Source organism: Leishmania braziliensis, chromosome 5 (assembly GCF_000002845.2).
Source record: "Leishmania braziliensis MHOM/BR/75/M2904 complete genome, chromosome 5".
NCBI lineage: Eukaryota > Euglenozoa > Kinetoplastea > Trypanosomatida > Trypanosomatidae > Leishmania > Leishmania braziliensis.
Window position 1 is genome coordinate 143,598 of NC_009298.2, and position 17,340 is coordinate 160,937.

Genomic DNA, 17,340 nt, shown 5'->3' on the forward strand with positions numbered 1-17,340 from the left:
TCACGAGCGAGCCGGGCGCACGCCGTCCATGTCCCGCACCCTTGTCGCTCCCTTCGACATGTACAACGCCAACCCACGAACCCAGACACATGCGCACTCACGCCCAAGAGCACGTGATTGGGCGCCATGGCATCGAGTAATGGGGGGGACCCTTCTCAAACTCTCTCTCTCATGTTACTATTTGATTGTCTGTCGATGCCCTCACTAGCGCGCTCCACTGGTGGACCCAGGACGCAAATTCAAGCACTCGTAAAGCCCTCCTCTCCTCTCCCCTCCTCCCTCTCTTCCCACCCACTCCCTGCCATGCCTCCCTCCTTATCCCCGTCCCTCCTGCGCCCTCGCTTTCTCTCTCTCTCTCTCTCTCTGTGTGTGTGTGTGTGCTGCCCCACCCATGCAGCCACTCACCACTCTGCACTCGCACGTGTGCACACCGTCGTCAATGTCGCCAAGGCGACTGAAGCACAGACCCTCACTGACATAGACATGCATACCACCGCTCCCTCTTGTGGCCCTTAATCATCCGACTCGGTTCTTCTCGAAGACACCGCTTACACATATATACGGCAACGATGGCTCGCCCCTGGAGAGTGAATGGCACACATCCGCCAATCGCCCTCTGCCTTCCTCTCTCTCTCTCTGTCTCTCCGCGGCCTTTCAACACCACCGCCATCCACTCCCACAGTCAGCTCCGCGGGCCTCTACCACCGGTTCCAGCCATTGGCCGTCTCGTTGTCTTCACAGAGCTCATGCATGCGTCCATCTCCCTCTCTCCCCCTCCCCAGAGAGTCAGAGCGAAGCGAAGACGCCCATCGCATTGCGCTTTGCTCGAGTGTTGAATGGACAGTGTATTTCTTCACTGTCACTCGGGTTCTCCTGCCCGGGGCTTTGTTGTGTTGGTTGCTCGCGTGTTCGACTCAGTCCTCCCACTTATTCAACCACCACTACCCCGTTCACATCTCCACCAGGTGAGATAGAAAAGTCGGAAGGATGGGTGATGCAGCGCCCTCGTGGGCACCGAACAGGAGATGCACGTATCGTACTGAGGCACACACACACACACACACACACACCTACACACCTGGAGGCATATGGCGGGGTGTAAGCGGCACGATCGCACACACGCCCTCCTGTATCGGATTCTCTGACGATGCGCACACATTGGCGTATGCCTGCGGACGGGAAAAGGAGAATGAGGGGAGGGGTGTTTGCATAACACGCGCGCAGATGCCCCCTCTCCCCCCTCTTTCGCTCACTATCTCACTATTCTACCTGCACCCGCCAAAGCAGCGCCTCTGTGCACTATTCATCTACCACCACCACCACCTCTCCCTGCACGTCGTGCCATTGCTGTTAATCTGCACTCGCGCCTCTACAGGCTTTCGCTCTCCCTCATCTCACTCATCATATTTGCTGTCAAGACCAGTTTCTCTCTCTGTCTGTGCTTAAAGGGGGCGCCACGCACCCTCCCTGACCCACGCATCCTCCACGTCCTCGCCATGCTGCGGCACAGCCTGTGTCGATATCGCCGCATCAGCTACGTGACGGATGTGGAGGGCGACTTTGCGTACTTTCAGCGCTTTGTCGCCATCTCACGAGTGCTTCAGTGGGAGTCGACAAAGCCTGCGGTCTCCTCCGACCCTCCCCGTTCCAGCGCGGGTAACAGCAACGACAGGGGAGTCGCGAATGCCCGGTGGGCACCGCTGTCCTCTGCCGTGCTTCCGGCTCCTTCGAAGGCGTTTCCAGCAAGCAACCCTGCTGCCAACATGCAAACACTAGATGCCACCACCACCGCAACTGCCGTTGATGCCGTTGATGCCTACGAGCCGGGGTATTGTCATCTTGTGGACCTCTCTCGCTATCGGCTTGGCTTCCAGGACGCAAGCTCGCACTTTGTCTTCGGTGGCGACGCCTTCGACCATGGCAGCGACATCACATTCGGCGAGGTGCTGCTCGACTTCAAACGCCGCTTCCCATCTCGTGTGCACCTGCTGCTCGGAAACCGAGACGTGAACAAGATGGCCATGTACCCGCGCATGGCACGCGAGGTCGAGGGGATGACTCCCGACGCAGCAGAGGACAACGTCTTCACGCTAACACCACCGTCGAAAGAGACCATCGCGGCGGCAGCGGTGTCGCTGACCGAACCTGTGCGGTACCGCGACTTCCTACTCAGGCAGCAGCGGCAAGAAGCACAGCAGCAGGGCGGCTCAGGGCACGCCGCTTCGAGCTCGTGTGGCGGCGGTGCTTGTGTCAGCAGCAGCAATACGCTGTGCACAGACGCTATTTCGTTCTTGCAGTGGGCATTGCAGTACAAGCTTGGAGGCCCGAACACCTTTGCCCATCGACGGCAGGAGCTGCGCGAGTTGGCGGCAATGGCGGCCGACGGGTGTGGGGCGGTGACGGTGGCACCTCCCGCAACTGATGCGGAGGCTATTCGGTACAGCAGTGCTAACGCCGAGGATGCCGTGGTCGCCGCCTCCTTCTTCGCCGCCGCGCAGCCCGGCGGGGTCTACTACGAGTACATCCGCGCCGGTGTCCTCAGCGTCGTGCTGGACGGCGTTCTTTTTGTCCACGGAGGTGTGAACAGCCGCAACGCCGGCTTTGTGCCCAGCCTGGAGGCGACCTCCTACGCGGAGCAGCGGACCGCTGGGCAGTGGTTGCTGCCAGGGATCCCTGCGCAGGAGGCGGCCTCGGCCCCGGAGGCGTCCTCGGCCACCTCAGCGCTGGACTGGCTTGCTGCCTTGGAGCGATTCAAAGCGGCCGCCTTCTCCGATTGGTCGAACGGCACTTCCCTGTGCGGCGAGGCGCTGCGGGCGTACGTCTACCCGCGCTTCGTCGCCCCACACTCGATTGCAGTGGGTACAGTGATGAACGTAGACGGCCCCCATCACGTACCGCTCACAGTGGCCGCCTACCTTCTCCAGTCCGGCATCCACACCGTGTGCTCTGGGCACCAGCCGGTGGGCGACACCCCAGCCATCGTCCGTCAGCCCGGCGGCTTCACGATCATCGACGCGGACAATTCCTACTGCGGCCGCGGCAACGAATTCTGCACGCAATTCAACCGCCGCGGCGCGGCTGTGATGGAGCTCGTGTTTGAGCACCCGGACGACCACGGCGGCGGCGATGACGTGGCATCGCACAGCGCAGCTGCTGCCTCGCCCTCGCTGACCGTCCACGGCTGCCGTGCTGACAGTACGCCGTTCGAGTTCGATATCTACAGCGACTGGCGCGTGGGTCGTTACGTGGGTGATGGTTGGTGGGTGCGGTTGCCCCCAGAGGCCACCGCCGCCGCGTCATCGTCGTCTGACAGCGGCAGCGAGGCAGCACACGCGGGACTCTACGAGCTGCGGCGCACTCGGGACGGATTCCGACACGAGGAGACGCGGTGGGCCACTGCAGCGGAGCTCGACACCTGGTTGTGGCAGGCCGCGGCAAGCAGGCAGGCGACCGTGCCGGGCGAATTGGCTCAGCGGTACACAGCGGAGGAACTCGCCGAGGTGCGTGTTCACCGCCTCAAGACGAAGGTGAAGCCCACGTGAGCTGTCATCGGCAATGCGGCGATGATCTCTTGTATCACTCGACAGCAGTGCACCTTGCTTGTGGATGCACGTCTGTGCACGGCTGCCACCACTCGACATGACGTCGCCGGGCTCCACCCCCCCCCCCATCCCCTTCATCGCATACATTGATGCGCGCCAACGATTGCTCAGCAACCTCCGCAAAGGGGGCAGTGGCTGTGGAGTGGTGGCAGCCATGCACAGACGAAAATGAGGTCGTACGCCATGTGTGCACCGGTAAGCGGCGACGCACAGTGTCACGGACACGCCTGTGCCTTCCGCCGAGAGACAAAGCCGCCTATCCCTGATGTATTGCATATCTGCTCGCTTTTACTCTCCACCTCCTTCTCTTTCGTCCTCACACCAGGGTCGTCTTCGGTGGAGTGCGTGTGCGTGTGTCGAGCGTCTCTCGCTCGCCCCCCCCCCTCCCTCTCCGTTGCCCTTTGTTTACCTCTCATGTCATCCACATGGCTGCACGCGCTGCGGACGTACGCGAAGCGCACCAACACGACGTCAGCCTCGCTTGTCGCTCGCCGTCACCTCTTCGACGAGCTATGTGCTGCTCATCTCTGCAGGCTGCCGAACGCGCAGCTGCATCCCGATGCTCTCGCCGTCCTCCGCGAGGCACGTTGGTCGCTGCTGCGCGAAGGCACCACCGCCGACAAAGCAGAGCTGCTGGAGCACATCGTGCGGCAGTACTCGCAAGCAAGTGAGAAGGCCATGTACGTGGCGCCCACGGCGTCTTGCAGCCCAGACGGCATGAGCAGCTGCGCTGAAGCACACCGCAAGCAGTCGATGAAGAAGAGCAGTCGCGCGCAATTCGTGCAAAATCGGTCGTCAGAGCATTCAACCCGCAGCAGCAGTAGTCCCAGCAATCTCCTCTCCGATGTGCAGCTCAGCGAGATGAGTATACTGCAGCAGCTGCTGCTGGAGCAGGTGCAGTGCCTTGTTGAGGCCAAGGTATCTGACATTCCCTTGTCGGCGCGCCATTACCGCTACCCGATGCGCTCCCCGCTGCTCGCCACTGTAAGCCCGGAACTGCCGCTACTGCTGCTGGAGGAGCTCACACAGCAGAGCTCAGCAGTGTCGTCGACCATAGACTGGGAAGCGCGCGTTGACTGCTGTGTTGGCCTCGTCGCGGCGGGTCACACGCAGGAGGCACTCGCTCTGTGTGGCGATGATGGTAGTGCATTTCGTGCTGTGATACACCGTGTGGCGCAGCTGCGTCGGGACGGGTGGCGGTGCGCGTGGGCACTGGCAGATGCTGTCCCGCTGTCTCGCGTTCTTGACGACGCTGCGACCGCCTCTTTTGAGTGGCTGCGCGGGGTACTGGAGGCAAATGACATGCGCCACCGAGCGGTCGTCGGTGCGCGACAACCGGCCAGTGCCGATGCCAATCCCAAGCGGAATGTTGTGTTCGAGTGGGTGGATTGCCTGCGCCGCTTGATCGTGTCGTCGAGCACGGTGCCCTTGACCAGCGCAGAGGGGCAACAGCAACAGCAGCGTGTGTCCGCTACGGCGCTGCGGCTCATCATGGACACTTATCTGTCCGTCTGTCCAGCCAGCCGCTGGCGGGATGCGGTCGGGGCGGTGCTGGAACTGGCTGGGGCAACTAGTGGAGCGCCTGCTGTAGCGCAAGCGGCCGCGGAGGGAAAGCGCTTTGCTGATGCGGTGACAATGGGGCGCCTCATGTCGATGCTTCAAGCGGCAGAGCAGCCATGGATGGTGCTGCTTTTCTTTTACGGCGACTCGCTGGCACTGCAGGTCGCGTCTTCGGGGTCGCGTACCGACAGCAGCACCAAGCGGCCTGAGAGCAATGGTACCGCAAGGTGGCGAGTGAGCGACGAGTCGGTGCAGGCAAAGGCGGCGGAGTGCGTGCGAGCAGCGCGCGACGCCGACCGCCTCACAGTGGCGACGGGCACAATGCTAAAGGAACGCGACAAGCACCACGCCGCTATCTACAACCACGCCATGGTCGCCCTCGCTGCCACGGGACACTACACGGAAGCCATGCTCTTCTACCGTACGCTGCCGCGCCCGCTGGTCAATTGCTACACGCATTGGTCTGTGCTGCAGCTCTTCTTGCGGCCGACACACGACAGACACGCCGCGTCTGCGCTCCGCTCCTCTGACAACTACGATCAGTGCACGCGCGCGCTCCGACACCTAATTCGGATGAACACGGCGGGGTCAGAGGCAGCGGATGCGCCAACCGAGGTAAACGACAACCGTGACGGCGCGCATCCGGCGAAGCCAATCAGCTTCACACGCGAGCAAAGTGGTGTGTGGGAATCCATGACGCTGTGGGCCGCACTCCGGCGGGACGCCGAGACGGTCGACCTGTGCGCTATGCACGCACCGGCCGCGTCTCGATATGCGCATCCCATTGCCCTGCTCTCGGCCGCGGCATCGCGCAGCGACGGTTGGTCATCCGCGCAGGCACAAGTCCGCCACATGTGCCGCGCGCCACGCACCACGCTGAAGGAACTGAGCCTGGCAACGGCGGCCATGGCTTCGTTTTTCCCACATTGGCCGGACGACACTGCTGCAGCAGAACCGCCTGTGCGAGCGGAGCTGTTTGACGAGGTGGCATGCTCGATGGCTCGCCTCGTCGGTCGCAGCCAGTCTCGCATGGACGAGATGCTCCAGTTCCTTGTCGACTACTCTGTCAGTCTTCGACGGCGCCGCCGTACGCCCATGACGCCGCAGGAGGAGGAAGCGGCACTTGACGACATCCTTGTCAAGGAAAACGTCCTCGCGAGCACCATTGACCTGGCCCGTCCGCGCCCCCCTGGCGCCGACAGGGGGCATCAAAGCAGCGACAAGAGCGGGGCGGACGACCCCCGTGTGTGGCGCACGCTGGTGCGTGTCATGGCGTCCGTTGCTGAGTTACAGGGCCTCTCCGCAGCGCGGGCCGCGCCGGCGCTCGTGTCGATCGGCGTTCCCGCCGAATTGGTAATTGACCTGCTGCCCACGTAAGCTGTGCGAGCGAACCCCGTCGCCGCTTTCACCGCGCACGCGCCCGGGCCGACGCTCCGCCCCACGGCCAAAAATAAAAAATGGACCGCCCCCCTCCCCCGGTGCCCGAGAGCCCAGCACACCCTCAGTACGCGCGGAGAGAGGCCGGGGAGCCCCCCGCCCCAACCATGCCAAACCGTCCCAGGCGGTGACAGGGTCCAGCGCCTACGACACATGAGGGGGGGAGTCACCGCGACGCGTCGCTACCAATGCCGGCGGCCTGCGACAGCCCACAGGCCTGTGCCAGCCATGGGATGGGCAGAGCGCCAGCATGGCTCGGACGCGCCCCCTCCCGACCCTCGAAGCATGCTGGTGAGGAGCCGGCGGCGTCCTGGCGGATACCAAAAAGGCCCCCCCTCCTCAGGAAAAGTCGAGGGGCGGCCCCCAACATCACGAGCAAATGGTCGCTGAGCGCCCCCACGCCACCTGGAAGCCACTCGCGAGAGGAAGGCGAGGGGGCTCCCTAGAGCACACCCATTTGTCAAGGCGGAGAACGGTTTCTTTCCATATGACCCTTACACGGGTTTCTCCACGTTCGAAAAGCCGTTTGGCTCACTTCCATTCAAAGCCCTTTTGCTTTCTTGAAATATCCCGCCAGTGACAAGTTTTTGCTGAAGCCCACTCCGTGCTGCTCGGCTAAAATTCACATTAGCGAAACACGTTGACTCTTGAAAGCGCCTTGACTAGTAGAGATGCGATCTGCTCCACCCCATTGTCTCGGTTGCCCTTATGACTCTCATACACGAATCGCCACAGATGTCTCATTCTCCACTCCCACTCACTTTCCCTCTCATTTCCTGACCTCTTCGTTTCCTTTCGACCTGCACTTTGTTGCCAACTGTGCTAAAGAAAAGAAGCTATTTTTATCTAGAGGCACTCTATTTCTCAATATTCACTCGAAAAGCTCCTCATTCTGTAGCCGCACCGTTCACTCTTTTCGGCCAACTATTGCCTCAACGATGGCTGAGGAAGGAGCTATGGATATTCGCCTGGTGCTGAAGGGCCCCAACGGCGAGTTCAAAGTGGACCGAGATCTTTATGTCATTGTCCATTGTGACGACGGTAAGTACATCGAGGTGTCGAAGAACTACACTCAGCAGTGCCCATTCATCGAGGAAGCCGAGGATGAGATCCCAGAGTTTCGCTTCCCAGCCGCAGTGCTGGAGCATCTTATCCGCTGGGCAGTGCACTACGGTGTAGAGGGCCATGCTGCTAGCCCGATGACCCGCCCATGCATTTACCGTGATTTCTCCTACGTTGTGACGGACAAGTGGGATAATGACTTCTTCAACCAACGACTTTGCTCTCCTCTGAATCAGAAGCATTACCTATTGACAATGACGGCGGCTGAGCAGTTCGGCATGCAGGGACTGCTCGATTTCATGTCCATCGGCCTTGGGTGCAAGCTCCGCAGCAAGGACGACAGCGGTATCATTCATGAGGTCATGGGCCTTGATAAAGAGACGGAAATCACGAGCGAGGATTTGTCCGATGTCTCGAAGAACTACCCGTGGTTTGATGATGCTGTAAAGGCCACAACGAAGAAGTAAGATGATGATGAAAGCAGCAGCATTGAAAGGCATCCCGGTTACGTTATTGTGTCGACATATGCACAATCAAAGGAGGTAATTTTCAGAAAAAAAATTGATTTGCAATGCAAGGCATTGGAAGAGGAAATTACTAAGGTTTTTTGCGTATGTGTTCATTGGTAAAGTAACAGGAAGCCCTCTGCATTACCTCCAAAGTAAGTTGACGACCTGAAGGTAAAAAGCACATGATCGAAGACATATGTCTATGCATGGCACTCTTTGCTGAGTTGCAGCATTGTTTACGGGTATGATAAACCAAATGTGAGTATAATGTTCAAGGCAAAGACACGCGCAAGCTTGTTTTGCTGTACTATCACCTGAGAGAGCAGCTGTCAAGCACCTATCCTGTCCTGGTTTCGGTGATGACAACGTCGGCAAGCATGAGCATGCCAACTAGCTTTCTATGAATGCATTATTTCTAATATCTTTTTTGTGTGTTATTTTTTCGATCACATGTTGTACATTTTCTTCTCTACAATGCTGAACTTTGCACTGCCATATACAACTGAATTCATTATCGGACAATGGGATTATTTTGAAACATAAAAAAAATCAGTACAAATTTATAATCTACAATTTCACTCACATTTTAATCACTGCCAAATAACAAAGGAAGAAACTGACTCGCCATTTGACCCCAGACGCGTCAGCACTACTATTCCTTTTTTTTTTTTTTGGTCAGCAGAGTGCTTCTCTCTGTCGGGGATCTGCCGCTCGAATGCACTAATTCAACGGCGATCCTCTCAATTTTCATTGATTTTTTCTTTTTTCACCTACCAAAAGAAATGGGCAAGCCAGGCAAAAAAGCCGGGAAGGGGCTCCTCACCCCCACCAACCCCAACCGGCGCACCGACCCAAACAAGACCAGTCTTCGAGATCAACGCACTATTAAGCGGCTGAAAATGTACAAGTCAAAAATCAAACGTGACGAAAAGGGCAACATTATCAAGGGAAGTGTGCTCACAGCATCTGATCGCATTGAGAAGCAGATGGCACGTATTGCACCTGACCGCCGCTGGTTTGGCAACACCCGGACCATCGGCCAGGAGGCACTTCAGAAATTCCGCGAAGAAATGGGAGCCAAGTACAGGGACCCGTACAGCGTCATCATCAAGCAATCCAAGTTGCCGCTGAGCCTTCTAGAAGAGCCGAAGAACACCGACGGAAGTATCCGCAAAGAAATGGTCTGGGACAAAACGTTTGGTGACAAGGCAAACCGCAAGCGTGTGCGACTCAATGCTGTGGATATGTCAGCCTTGGCCACAGAGGCTAACGTCAAGGGGGACAACTACGACTGCAACAAAAAAGAGAAGGACCGCGATTTGATGAAGGGAGTGCACAAGGATCGCAACGATAAAACCAGGAACGGCATTTTGATGACCAAAGGTCAATCGAACCGAATTTGGTGCGAGCTGTATAAAGTGATTGACAGTTCGGACGTAGTGTTGTACGTCGTCGACGCGCGCGATCCAATGGGTACGCGAAGCGCTTTTCTGGAGGATTTCATGCGTCGCGAAAAAAAATATAAACACTTTGTTCTGGTGTTAAACAAGTGCGATTTAGTCCCTCTGTGGGCAACAGCTCGTTGGCTCCAGATTCTCAGCAAGGATTATCCCACCATCGCCTTCCATGCCAGTGTAAATCATCCTTTCGGCAAAGGTAACGTCATTTCTTTACTCCGGCAATTCGCGCGTCTGCACAACGTGACACACCGCGGCAACAAGCGCACCAAGACACCGATTTCGGTAGGTGTGATCGGTTACCCGAATGTAGGAAAGAGCTCGCTGATTAATACACTACGTCGTACATCCGTCTGCAAAGTGGCGCCCATTCCTGGTGAGACAAAGGTGTGGCAGTATGTTGCGCTGACACGGAGTATCTTTCTCATTGACTGCCCCGGTGTGGTGTACGACCGCGAGTCAAACAACGATGTCCAGGCGGTGCTCAAGGGTGTTGTGCGTGTGGAGCGTCTCGGAAATGCGGACAAGACGGATGTGGTGGACACCGTGTTGAAGATTGTCAAGCATCGCGATATTGTGACCACATATAGCGTCAAAGAATGGCGTGATGTTGTTGATTTTCTCGAAAAGCTCGCAAAGCTACGCGGAAAGCTGGTCGCTGGAGGGGAGCCGGACGTGGAAGCTGCTGCGCGCATGGTCTTGTACGATTGGCAGCGCGGGCGTCTGCCGTGGTTTAACGCGCCGCCGTTCGAGTCCAATAAACACTACCGTGATGCAACTGAGCAGCCTCAGGCAAAACAAATGAAGCTGATTGAGCATTACAGCTCTTTTAACGTGGTTGATGACACCATGAATAATGGCGATGAAGAGCAGGAAGGCGACGAGGCTAGCGTAGTTGACAGCAGTGAGGAGACTGTGAATAACACGACTGACGATGCCCCAGTTGACAGAGATAGTCGAGTGGAGAACGAGGAGAAAGCGATCAAGCCTTCGAAGGCGAATAAGACAGAGAAGCTCTCTACGAAGAAGGGACGCACACAGCGGTCAGTGGGGATCGGTCATGAGGAGATGGCAACAGTGGCCACGTATTTGCGTGAGCAGGAGGAGAAGCAACGGAAAGTCAAGCAGCAGGAGAAGCGGAGAGCCGCGCGCGAGGAGCAGGAGGGCGTGGAGGCTTTTGTAGCTGACGCCGAGCACGAGAGCGACGACGCGCTTTGGGCGCAATTCTTAGCCGCTGCCAAGGAGTAAGGCAACGAAAAGTGTGAGGTTGCGTTTTTTTTTTGTTTTACTGCCGCTTTTCTTCTGACGTCTCCTCTGCCAGGCATCATGGGCGATCTTCTCGCGTCTCGTTGATCACAGTATCCGAGACACAGCGGTTACCGTTGCTGTTTTACATGCAACCACCCGCTGCTCTGCTTGTTTCTGTTGCTGCCCGAGACTGCCTATCACATTTACTTTCGTTCTTCTCTTCTTGTTTTCTCTTCGTTGCACCCATGCGCGTGTGTGCGTCTGGCTTGCTCTGTCTCCTCCTCCTCCTGATGATATGTTTTCGCTTGGGCAGCACCGTCACACGGTGTTATGTGATGTTGTGGGAGATTTTTTTCCTCTACATTTGTCTCTGCCCTGATGACAGCGGGGCACACCTCGGTACGCGCGGAGAGAGGCCGGGGAGCCCTCCGCCCCAACCATGCCAAACCGTCCCAGGCGGTGACAGGGTCCAGCGCCTACGACACATGAGGGGGGGAGTCACCGCGACGCGTCGCTACCAATGCCGGCGGCCTGCGACAGCCCACAGGCCTGTGCCAGCCATGGGATGGGCAGAGCGCCAGCATGGCTCGGACGCGCCCCACCCGACCCTCGCAGCATGCTGGTGAGGAGCCGGCGCCGCCCCGCGAGACGCACCAGGTGATGGTCGGCGCGATGGGTGCGGCTGCGAGGCGACCCGGGAGGCGAGGGTGGTGTTTGACTAGAGTGGATAGCAGGGGCCGTGCTTGAGATGGCTGGGTCGGCGCATTGCTCTAGGGCGTACGCCTGGCGCTGCTTTGCACCACGTGATGGGGCCGGCGACAGGTCGAGTGGAGTGGGGCGCATGAGCTCACGTCTTCCAGTGGCTGGGAGCGTACATGTTAAGCTCATTTATTTCGTTGATTCTTTCCATTCCTTTACGCTTAACGAGCTCCGCTATGTGTGTGTGTGTGTGTGTGTGTGTGTGTGTGTGTCTGTTTGTTGGTGGTGGTGCTTTGGTGTGGTGGCCCCGCTTGTAAGCGAAGACGCTCAGGATTACACATGCCAACACGGCTGGACGCAGTGCACGTACGAAGCCCAGCCGCCTCCCCTCCTCTCCGCCAGGGTAACGAGCAAAAGCGCAGGGCCTAATAAATATAAAAAAAATGAGACAACAAACGAAAATGTAAGGAGTGACGTTGGGTATTGGAGAGGGGGAGGTGGCAGTAGGAAAGACCTCCGCGGCTTCATGAACGCGCTCCCACGGTGCATTCTACCGCGTAGGATCGGTGGCAGGCGTGGACAGAGAGAAAGGTGTCTCTGTAGCGTCGCTGCTGTACACCTCGGACGGCGAACTTGGAGTCCACTGGGAAGGACGCAAGAGGTGGCCGCACCAAACAAGCGCGCGCGCGCTCTCTCGTCTGTCTTTTCACGTTTTTTTTTTTTTTTGCACTTCGAGGCGTCCCTCGCCACTCGACCAGTGTCACAGACGCCTCTCTCCATTGCATCTCCCCTGCCCCCCCCTTCGCTCTTTTCACTACCCCTGGGCGTGTCCCTTTTTTTTGTTCGCACCTCACCTTCCTCGGCCTGCGGCTTGCCAGGCTCATCGTCCAGAACGACGTAGAAAAGCTCCACAGACAATCCGGAAACCAGAGAGCACAGAAAAAGGTCGGAGAGGGGCCTGCACGTTGATTCCCTCTCTTCTGAGTGTGTAGAGCATGCCGGCACTGTGATGAGTAATGCAACTCTGCCGCATGCCGTTGCCCTCGCGCAGGAGCTGGAGACGGAGCTCCGGCACCTCGATGCCCTGCAACGACACTATACACAGCTGCTTGTTCATCAGCTGAGTAGCCTTGATTTTCTCGACGGTAGTGACTCTGCCACTACGGTTGCTGCAGGGGAACCTACCATGGTTCACAACGGGGGCTATGTAGCTGCCAAGCCTGAAGCGGTTACTACTCCCTGCATTACACAGCCTTTGGCAGCCACCAGCGAGCCACCACCACCGCCACCACCGCCAAAACGAAGGGGCCGGAGTACCGCAAAACCAGCGACGCCTCGGCGAAAGGCGGACACCACCCGCAGCGCTCTGCCTCGACAACAGCCCCATGTCGCAGCCGCACCGCCTGTGCCTTCTTCACTGAACGACAAGGCGGCACAACGAGCGCGATGGGCGCTGCGACTCCTTCGCGAGGAACGGGATGCCTACTTCAATGCGAAAGCCCGGCGTGCTGAGGAGCTGCTGCGCGAGGGGCGTGAGGCTGCGCAGAAAAGCCGCGCACGTCGGCAGGCTGAAGCGATACAGTCCCTACCCAAGTCTGGATGACAGGCCCAAGGCTGTGCCTCCCTCTCGCTTGCAGTGGTGTGATATATATGTGTGTGTGTGTATGTGTTGCGACCGTATGCCCCTTCCCCCATGGCCCACCTTCCTCCTTCACCCACTCTCGTTGCTTTCCAGCCGGGGCACTACAGTGAGCGCATGGCTCACACATGCCATCGCCGTCATCGTGATGGTGTGTCCCCACCCACGCACTCGTTTTCCCTTGCTGCGCCATTATGCGGTACAGAGAGAAAAAGGAGTCGGAGATTCCGGTACGTGCGCGTGGGTGTTCATATAGAAAGTCGAAGACTAGAAGGCGAGAGCATGCGAAGGAAGCTGTTGAAGTGGTGCCTTCTCTCCTCCTCCCCCTCCCCCCTCCTTCACGCATCTCGCCCACTCTCTGTCCCTCATTGGCTTCCCCCCCCCCCTCCCTTTCCTCTCCAGGTGGTTGTCGAGGTGTCGATGTGCCGGCGCAAGACCAACGAAGAGGAGGACTCTCAACGGACACAACTGAACCCTGCCCAGGCCCGTCTGTGACGGCCAATCACCCCCCCCCCTCCCACCTCGTCTCCGACTTGTCGTGGTTTTGCCGATAAGGACGTATGTGCCCTCTATGCCCTTCTCATGCCTCTCTCTCTCTCTGTACTGTGGAGTGCTGTACTGCTGCTGTCTGCCCCTCTCACTCGCGTCAGTTTCGTCTCTCCTCCCCTTCCCTCCTTTCCTTTGCTTGTCTGATGATCGACCGCCATGATGATGATGATGATGAATGCCAATGCGCGCCATGTCGTGAACCAATCAGGTAAGCTCATCACTATCCACTCCTTCACTCTCTTGCCTCATGCATATACCTCGCACCCTTCCCATTTTCGTTTCTACTCTCCTCTCTCCTTTAAGTTCTCGTTGCTGTTGTTGTGTTTCTTGACTATTTAGGTGCGACGGCTCGCGTGTTGCCACTGTTAAGGTAAAGTACCCCCGCCACTGCCACCTGCCCTCTCTTCCCCTTCCTTTACAGAAGCCATGAAAATCTTTGAGGTGTGGAAGAGGGTGAACCGGTCCATCACCCACCGCCCGCCGGACCACTGGATCGGCTATCTCGTCGCCATCTCAGGGGCTCTGATGCAAATGATGAGCTACGGCATCGACAACAGTTTTTCGATCTTCTCGAACAGTATGCAGAATGACCCGTCTCTGGGCTACCCAAGCGCAACGACCGTCAGCTTCGGTAACTCCGTCTCTCTAGGGCTGTCACCGGTGTTCGGCGTCTTCGCCGGCTTCCTTGTCGATCGCGTGCCGCCGCGAGTTATGATGCTCACCTCTACGGTGATGTTATTCGCTGCATTGTGGCTGAGCTCGTCCTTTGCGAAGAGCTCGCCGGAGGTCACGGCATCCTTCTCGCTGCTCGCTTCCATCTCCTCCGCGTTTATGCTGTCGCCTGGCGCAGCAGCAACCGGCTCATGGTTCCGGCGTCGGCTCGGTCTTGGACAAGGGATCAATTTCTCCGGCGGCGGCGTAGGCAGCGCCGTTGTTCCGGCGGTGCTCGGCAGTCTCGTGGATGTCTACGGCTGGCGCCACACCTTCCGCCTCATGTCTGCCTTCTGCTCCATCGGACTGGTAGGAACCATCCTCTCCTGCCGCCGCCACCCGATCGAAGACGACATTGACATAGAGGAGCACGCCCACAGCCACAGCGAGCCAGCGCACACCTCAAACCGCCGCGGCGACAACCTCAGCGAGGAGGGGGACAATATTGTGCTCGCTGTAACAGCCGAGGCAGATGAAAAAGTTACGTCCTCACAGACGACGCAGATGATCCAGCCCATGAGTGAGGAGGCGGAAAAGGCGGCAAGCCACTGCAACGAGAACATGAGCGAGTTAGTGGATCGTCACCACCAGCAGCAGCAGGCCCCGCAGAATGGAAAGGAAGCTCTTGGCACCCGGGTCTGCGGGGTAGAAGATCTGATCCAGGATATGCACGTGCGGCGCCTAACCTGGAGAGAGATAATACGCGTCTTCCTCTCTCTTCGCTTCCTTACGCATTTCTTCATGTTCGCCATCTATGGGTGGGCCTTCTACGGACTCATCTACATGACCGTCCCCTACGTCTCCTCCATGGGCAGTGCTGGCACGGTGTACGAGAACGTCACCGCCATCAGCACCTCCAAGGCATCGACAGTTTTTACATTTTGGGGTGTGTTTCAGATTATAGGATCCATCCTGGTAGGCGGCATGGCCTCCTTCACGGATGACGCCCTCGCCTACACGATCTGCGCCGCCGTCGGTGGTGTGGCAACATCGCTGCTCGTGTTTTGCCGCAGCTACGCAGCCTTTGCCGTGTGCTTGAGTGTTATCGGCTTCTGCACGGCTGGCATCTTTGCCATGATGCCGGCGCTGATCGCCAAGGACTTCCATGGGCCTAATTTGGGCCTCTTCATGGGCAGCGTGTTTGTGGCGGCCTGCCTTGGCGGCTTCTCGGCCCCGCCAATTCAGGCGCAGCTGAAGAGTCGCTACCATGGCAACTACTCGTACGGCTGTGTATTCATCAGCTGCTGCATGACGCTTCCGGGAGTACTGTGCTACCTGCTCTTGTGGCCAGAGAAGCAGAGTCGCGTCGGTCGTGTCGTCAAGCGCATGCTGAAGCAGGGGTGAGGCAATGGCCCCACGTGGCCCCACCGCCTCCCTTCGGCCCACTGGTCGCCCTGTTCTCCTTCGTCCGCCATACCACAGCAGAAAGGAATGCCGCCACACTACACACCATCGCAGTTGCTGTCAATGTGAAGCGCCATGGGCTTCTCTCCCTCTCCCTGGTGTAGAATGAGGGGGCTTCCCCCTTACTGCAGCCGCTGCCAGGGTGGTGCTTGGCGCCGGTTGTGAATGGCCCTGCCGGTACTCTGCCATCTCACACGCATGGCTGAGTTCCCTCCCTCTCCTCCCTCTCCTTCTCCTTTCCCACGTAGCATTCTGGGCTCTAGTCGTTATTGTTGCTGTCGCCACTGTTGTTTGCTGTCCGAGTGTCGTGACGTCTTCTTGTATCACCTCTTTCCTTTCACGCTACTCCGCCCATCCCCTTCCTGCCCTCTCCCCCGTCCCCCCTTCTTCCCCTCCCCTCCCACACGCTCTCCTTCTCGGCTGCCCCCTTCGCGGGCTCCCGGCCGCATCGTCACCAGCACACGCACACGCAATGGTGCCCACGTGGGAGCGAAATAGACTCGAGTCGCAAAATGACTTTTCGGTCTCGTTCCACGTGCACGCGTGTTTTTTTTTTCTTGTTTTGTCTTCTTCGTTGCACTTTGTGGGGTGCGCACTTACTTCTCTCTTCCCCCTTACCTGGCCGCAAACTGGCCACAGGCTCCGACCACGCACTCGCAGGAGCGTGTGCACATACCCCGCAAGGGGTGAGATCGTCGGGTATCACACATACTCACACACAAGCATATATGCATATATATGTATATATATGTATATGTATATATATGTATATGTATATATATGTATATGTATGCTTGTGTGTGTGCGTGTGTGTGCGTGTATTTTTTTTTTTCCCCTACTACTGTTGTTTTCCATTTTTTTTCTCCTCCCCACTCTCCTCTCCTCATTTCGTTCATTGGGGTTTGCCCGCAAACTGCGCAAACCTTTGCGGAGGAGGAAACAGCAGTAACTCTCGTGCTGTTAATAGTGAGGGAATTGGGGAGAGAGGCGAAGGGTGAGTAGATGCTGATATGAGGAGGAGGGGGGGGGGGTGGGGGGGCAATGCTAAGCACGAGAAGTGGAAGGAGACAGAGAGGGGTGGGGAAGTAAAAGGAGGTTATCCGGGGCGATGCGGCGGACGAGCGCAAATAGCTTTTTTTTTCTTAACCGCCCCCGTCCCGGCCCTCCTCTCCCTCCTCACGGCGGTAAATGTGGTGGGGAGGGAGGGTACCGCAAACCTGGTATCCCTACACATCCGTGCGTGCGTATTGCTGCTTCTTCATGCCGTCACTCCCCCCTCTCTGTGTCTGTCTGTCTGTCTTGCTGCCTCTCCTCACTCGTTCTGTGTGTGTGTGTGTGCCCGCGTTGTTTGTGCCCCCTCCTCTTTTGGTCGAGTATTTGCGGTCGGTTAAGAACAAAGAAAAAGGAGAGGGGAAAGGGGGGGAGGGGGCCTATGTGAATGGGTGTGTGGGTAGGCGTGGTGA

The 17,340-nt window shown here is 57.9% G+C and overlaps 6 protein-coding genes across 6 annotated transcripts; all 6 read left to right on the top strand.

Moving 5' to 3' along the window:
- Positions 1–1,496: 1,496 nt before the first annotated feature.
- On the top strand, positions 1,497–3,542 carry LBRM_05_0440 (conserved hypothetical protein; the record flags this gene model as incomplete). Its single annotated transcript, XM_001561808.2, has 1 exon — positions 1,497–3,542. One exon carries the CDS (start codon positions 1,497–1,499, stop codon positions 3,540–3,542), a length of 2,046 nt encoding a protein of 681 aa, XP_001561858.2.
- Positions 3,543–4,016: 474 nt separating this feature from the next.
- Positions 4,017–6,539, top strand: LBRM_05_0450 (conserved hypothetical protein; the record flags this gene model as incomplete). Its single annotated transcript, XM_001561809.2, has 1 exon — positions 4,017–6,539. One exon carries the CDS (start codon positions 4,017–4,019, stop codon positions 6,537–6,539), a length of 2,523 nt encoding a protein of 840 aa, XP_001561859.2.
- Positions 6,540–7,537: 998 nt separating this feature from the next.
- On the top strand, positions 7,538–8,128 carry LBRM_05_0460 (conserved hypothetical protein; the record flags this gene model as incomplete). The annotated part of the gene is made up of 1 exon (XM_001561810.1): positions 7,538–8,128. One exon carries the CDS (start codon positions 7,538–7,540, stop codon positions 8,126–8,128), a length of 591 nt encoding a protein of 196 aa, XP_001561860.1.
- Positions 8,129–8,952: 824 nt separating this feature from the next.
- On the top strand, positions 8,953–10,875 carry LBRM_05_0470 (putative GTPase; the record flags this gene model as incomplete). Its single annotated transcript, XM_001561811.2, has 1 exon — positions 8,953–10,875. The coding sequence occupies one exon, from the start codon at positions 8,953–8,955 to the stop codon at positions 10,873–10,875; it is 1,923 nt and encodes a 640-aa protein (XP_001561861.2).
- Positions 10,876–12,583: 1,708 nt separating this feature from the next.
- LBRM_05_0480 (hypothetical protein, unknown function) lies at positions 12,584–13,177 on the top strand (the record flags this gene model as incomplete). The annotated part of the gene is made up of 1 exon (XM_001561812.1): positions 12,584–13,177. The coding sequence occupies one exon, from the start codon at positions 12,584–12,586 to the stop codon at positions 13,175–13,177; it is 594 nt and encodes a 197-aa protein (XP_001561862.1).
- Positions 13,178–14,188: 1,011 nt separating this feature from the next.
- On the top strand, positions 14,189–15,817 carry LBRM_05_0490 (monocarboxylate transporter-like protein; the record flags this gene model as incomplete). The annotated part of the gene is made up of 1 exon (XM_001561813.1): positions 14,189–15,817. The coding sequence occupies one exon, from the start codon at positions 14,189–14,191 to the stop codon at positions 15,815–15,817; it is 1,629 nt and encodes a 542-aa protein (XP_001561863.1).
- Between the last annotated feature and the right edge of the window lie 1,523 nt (positions 15,818–17,340).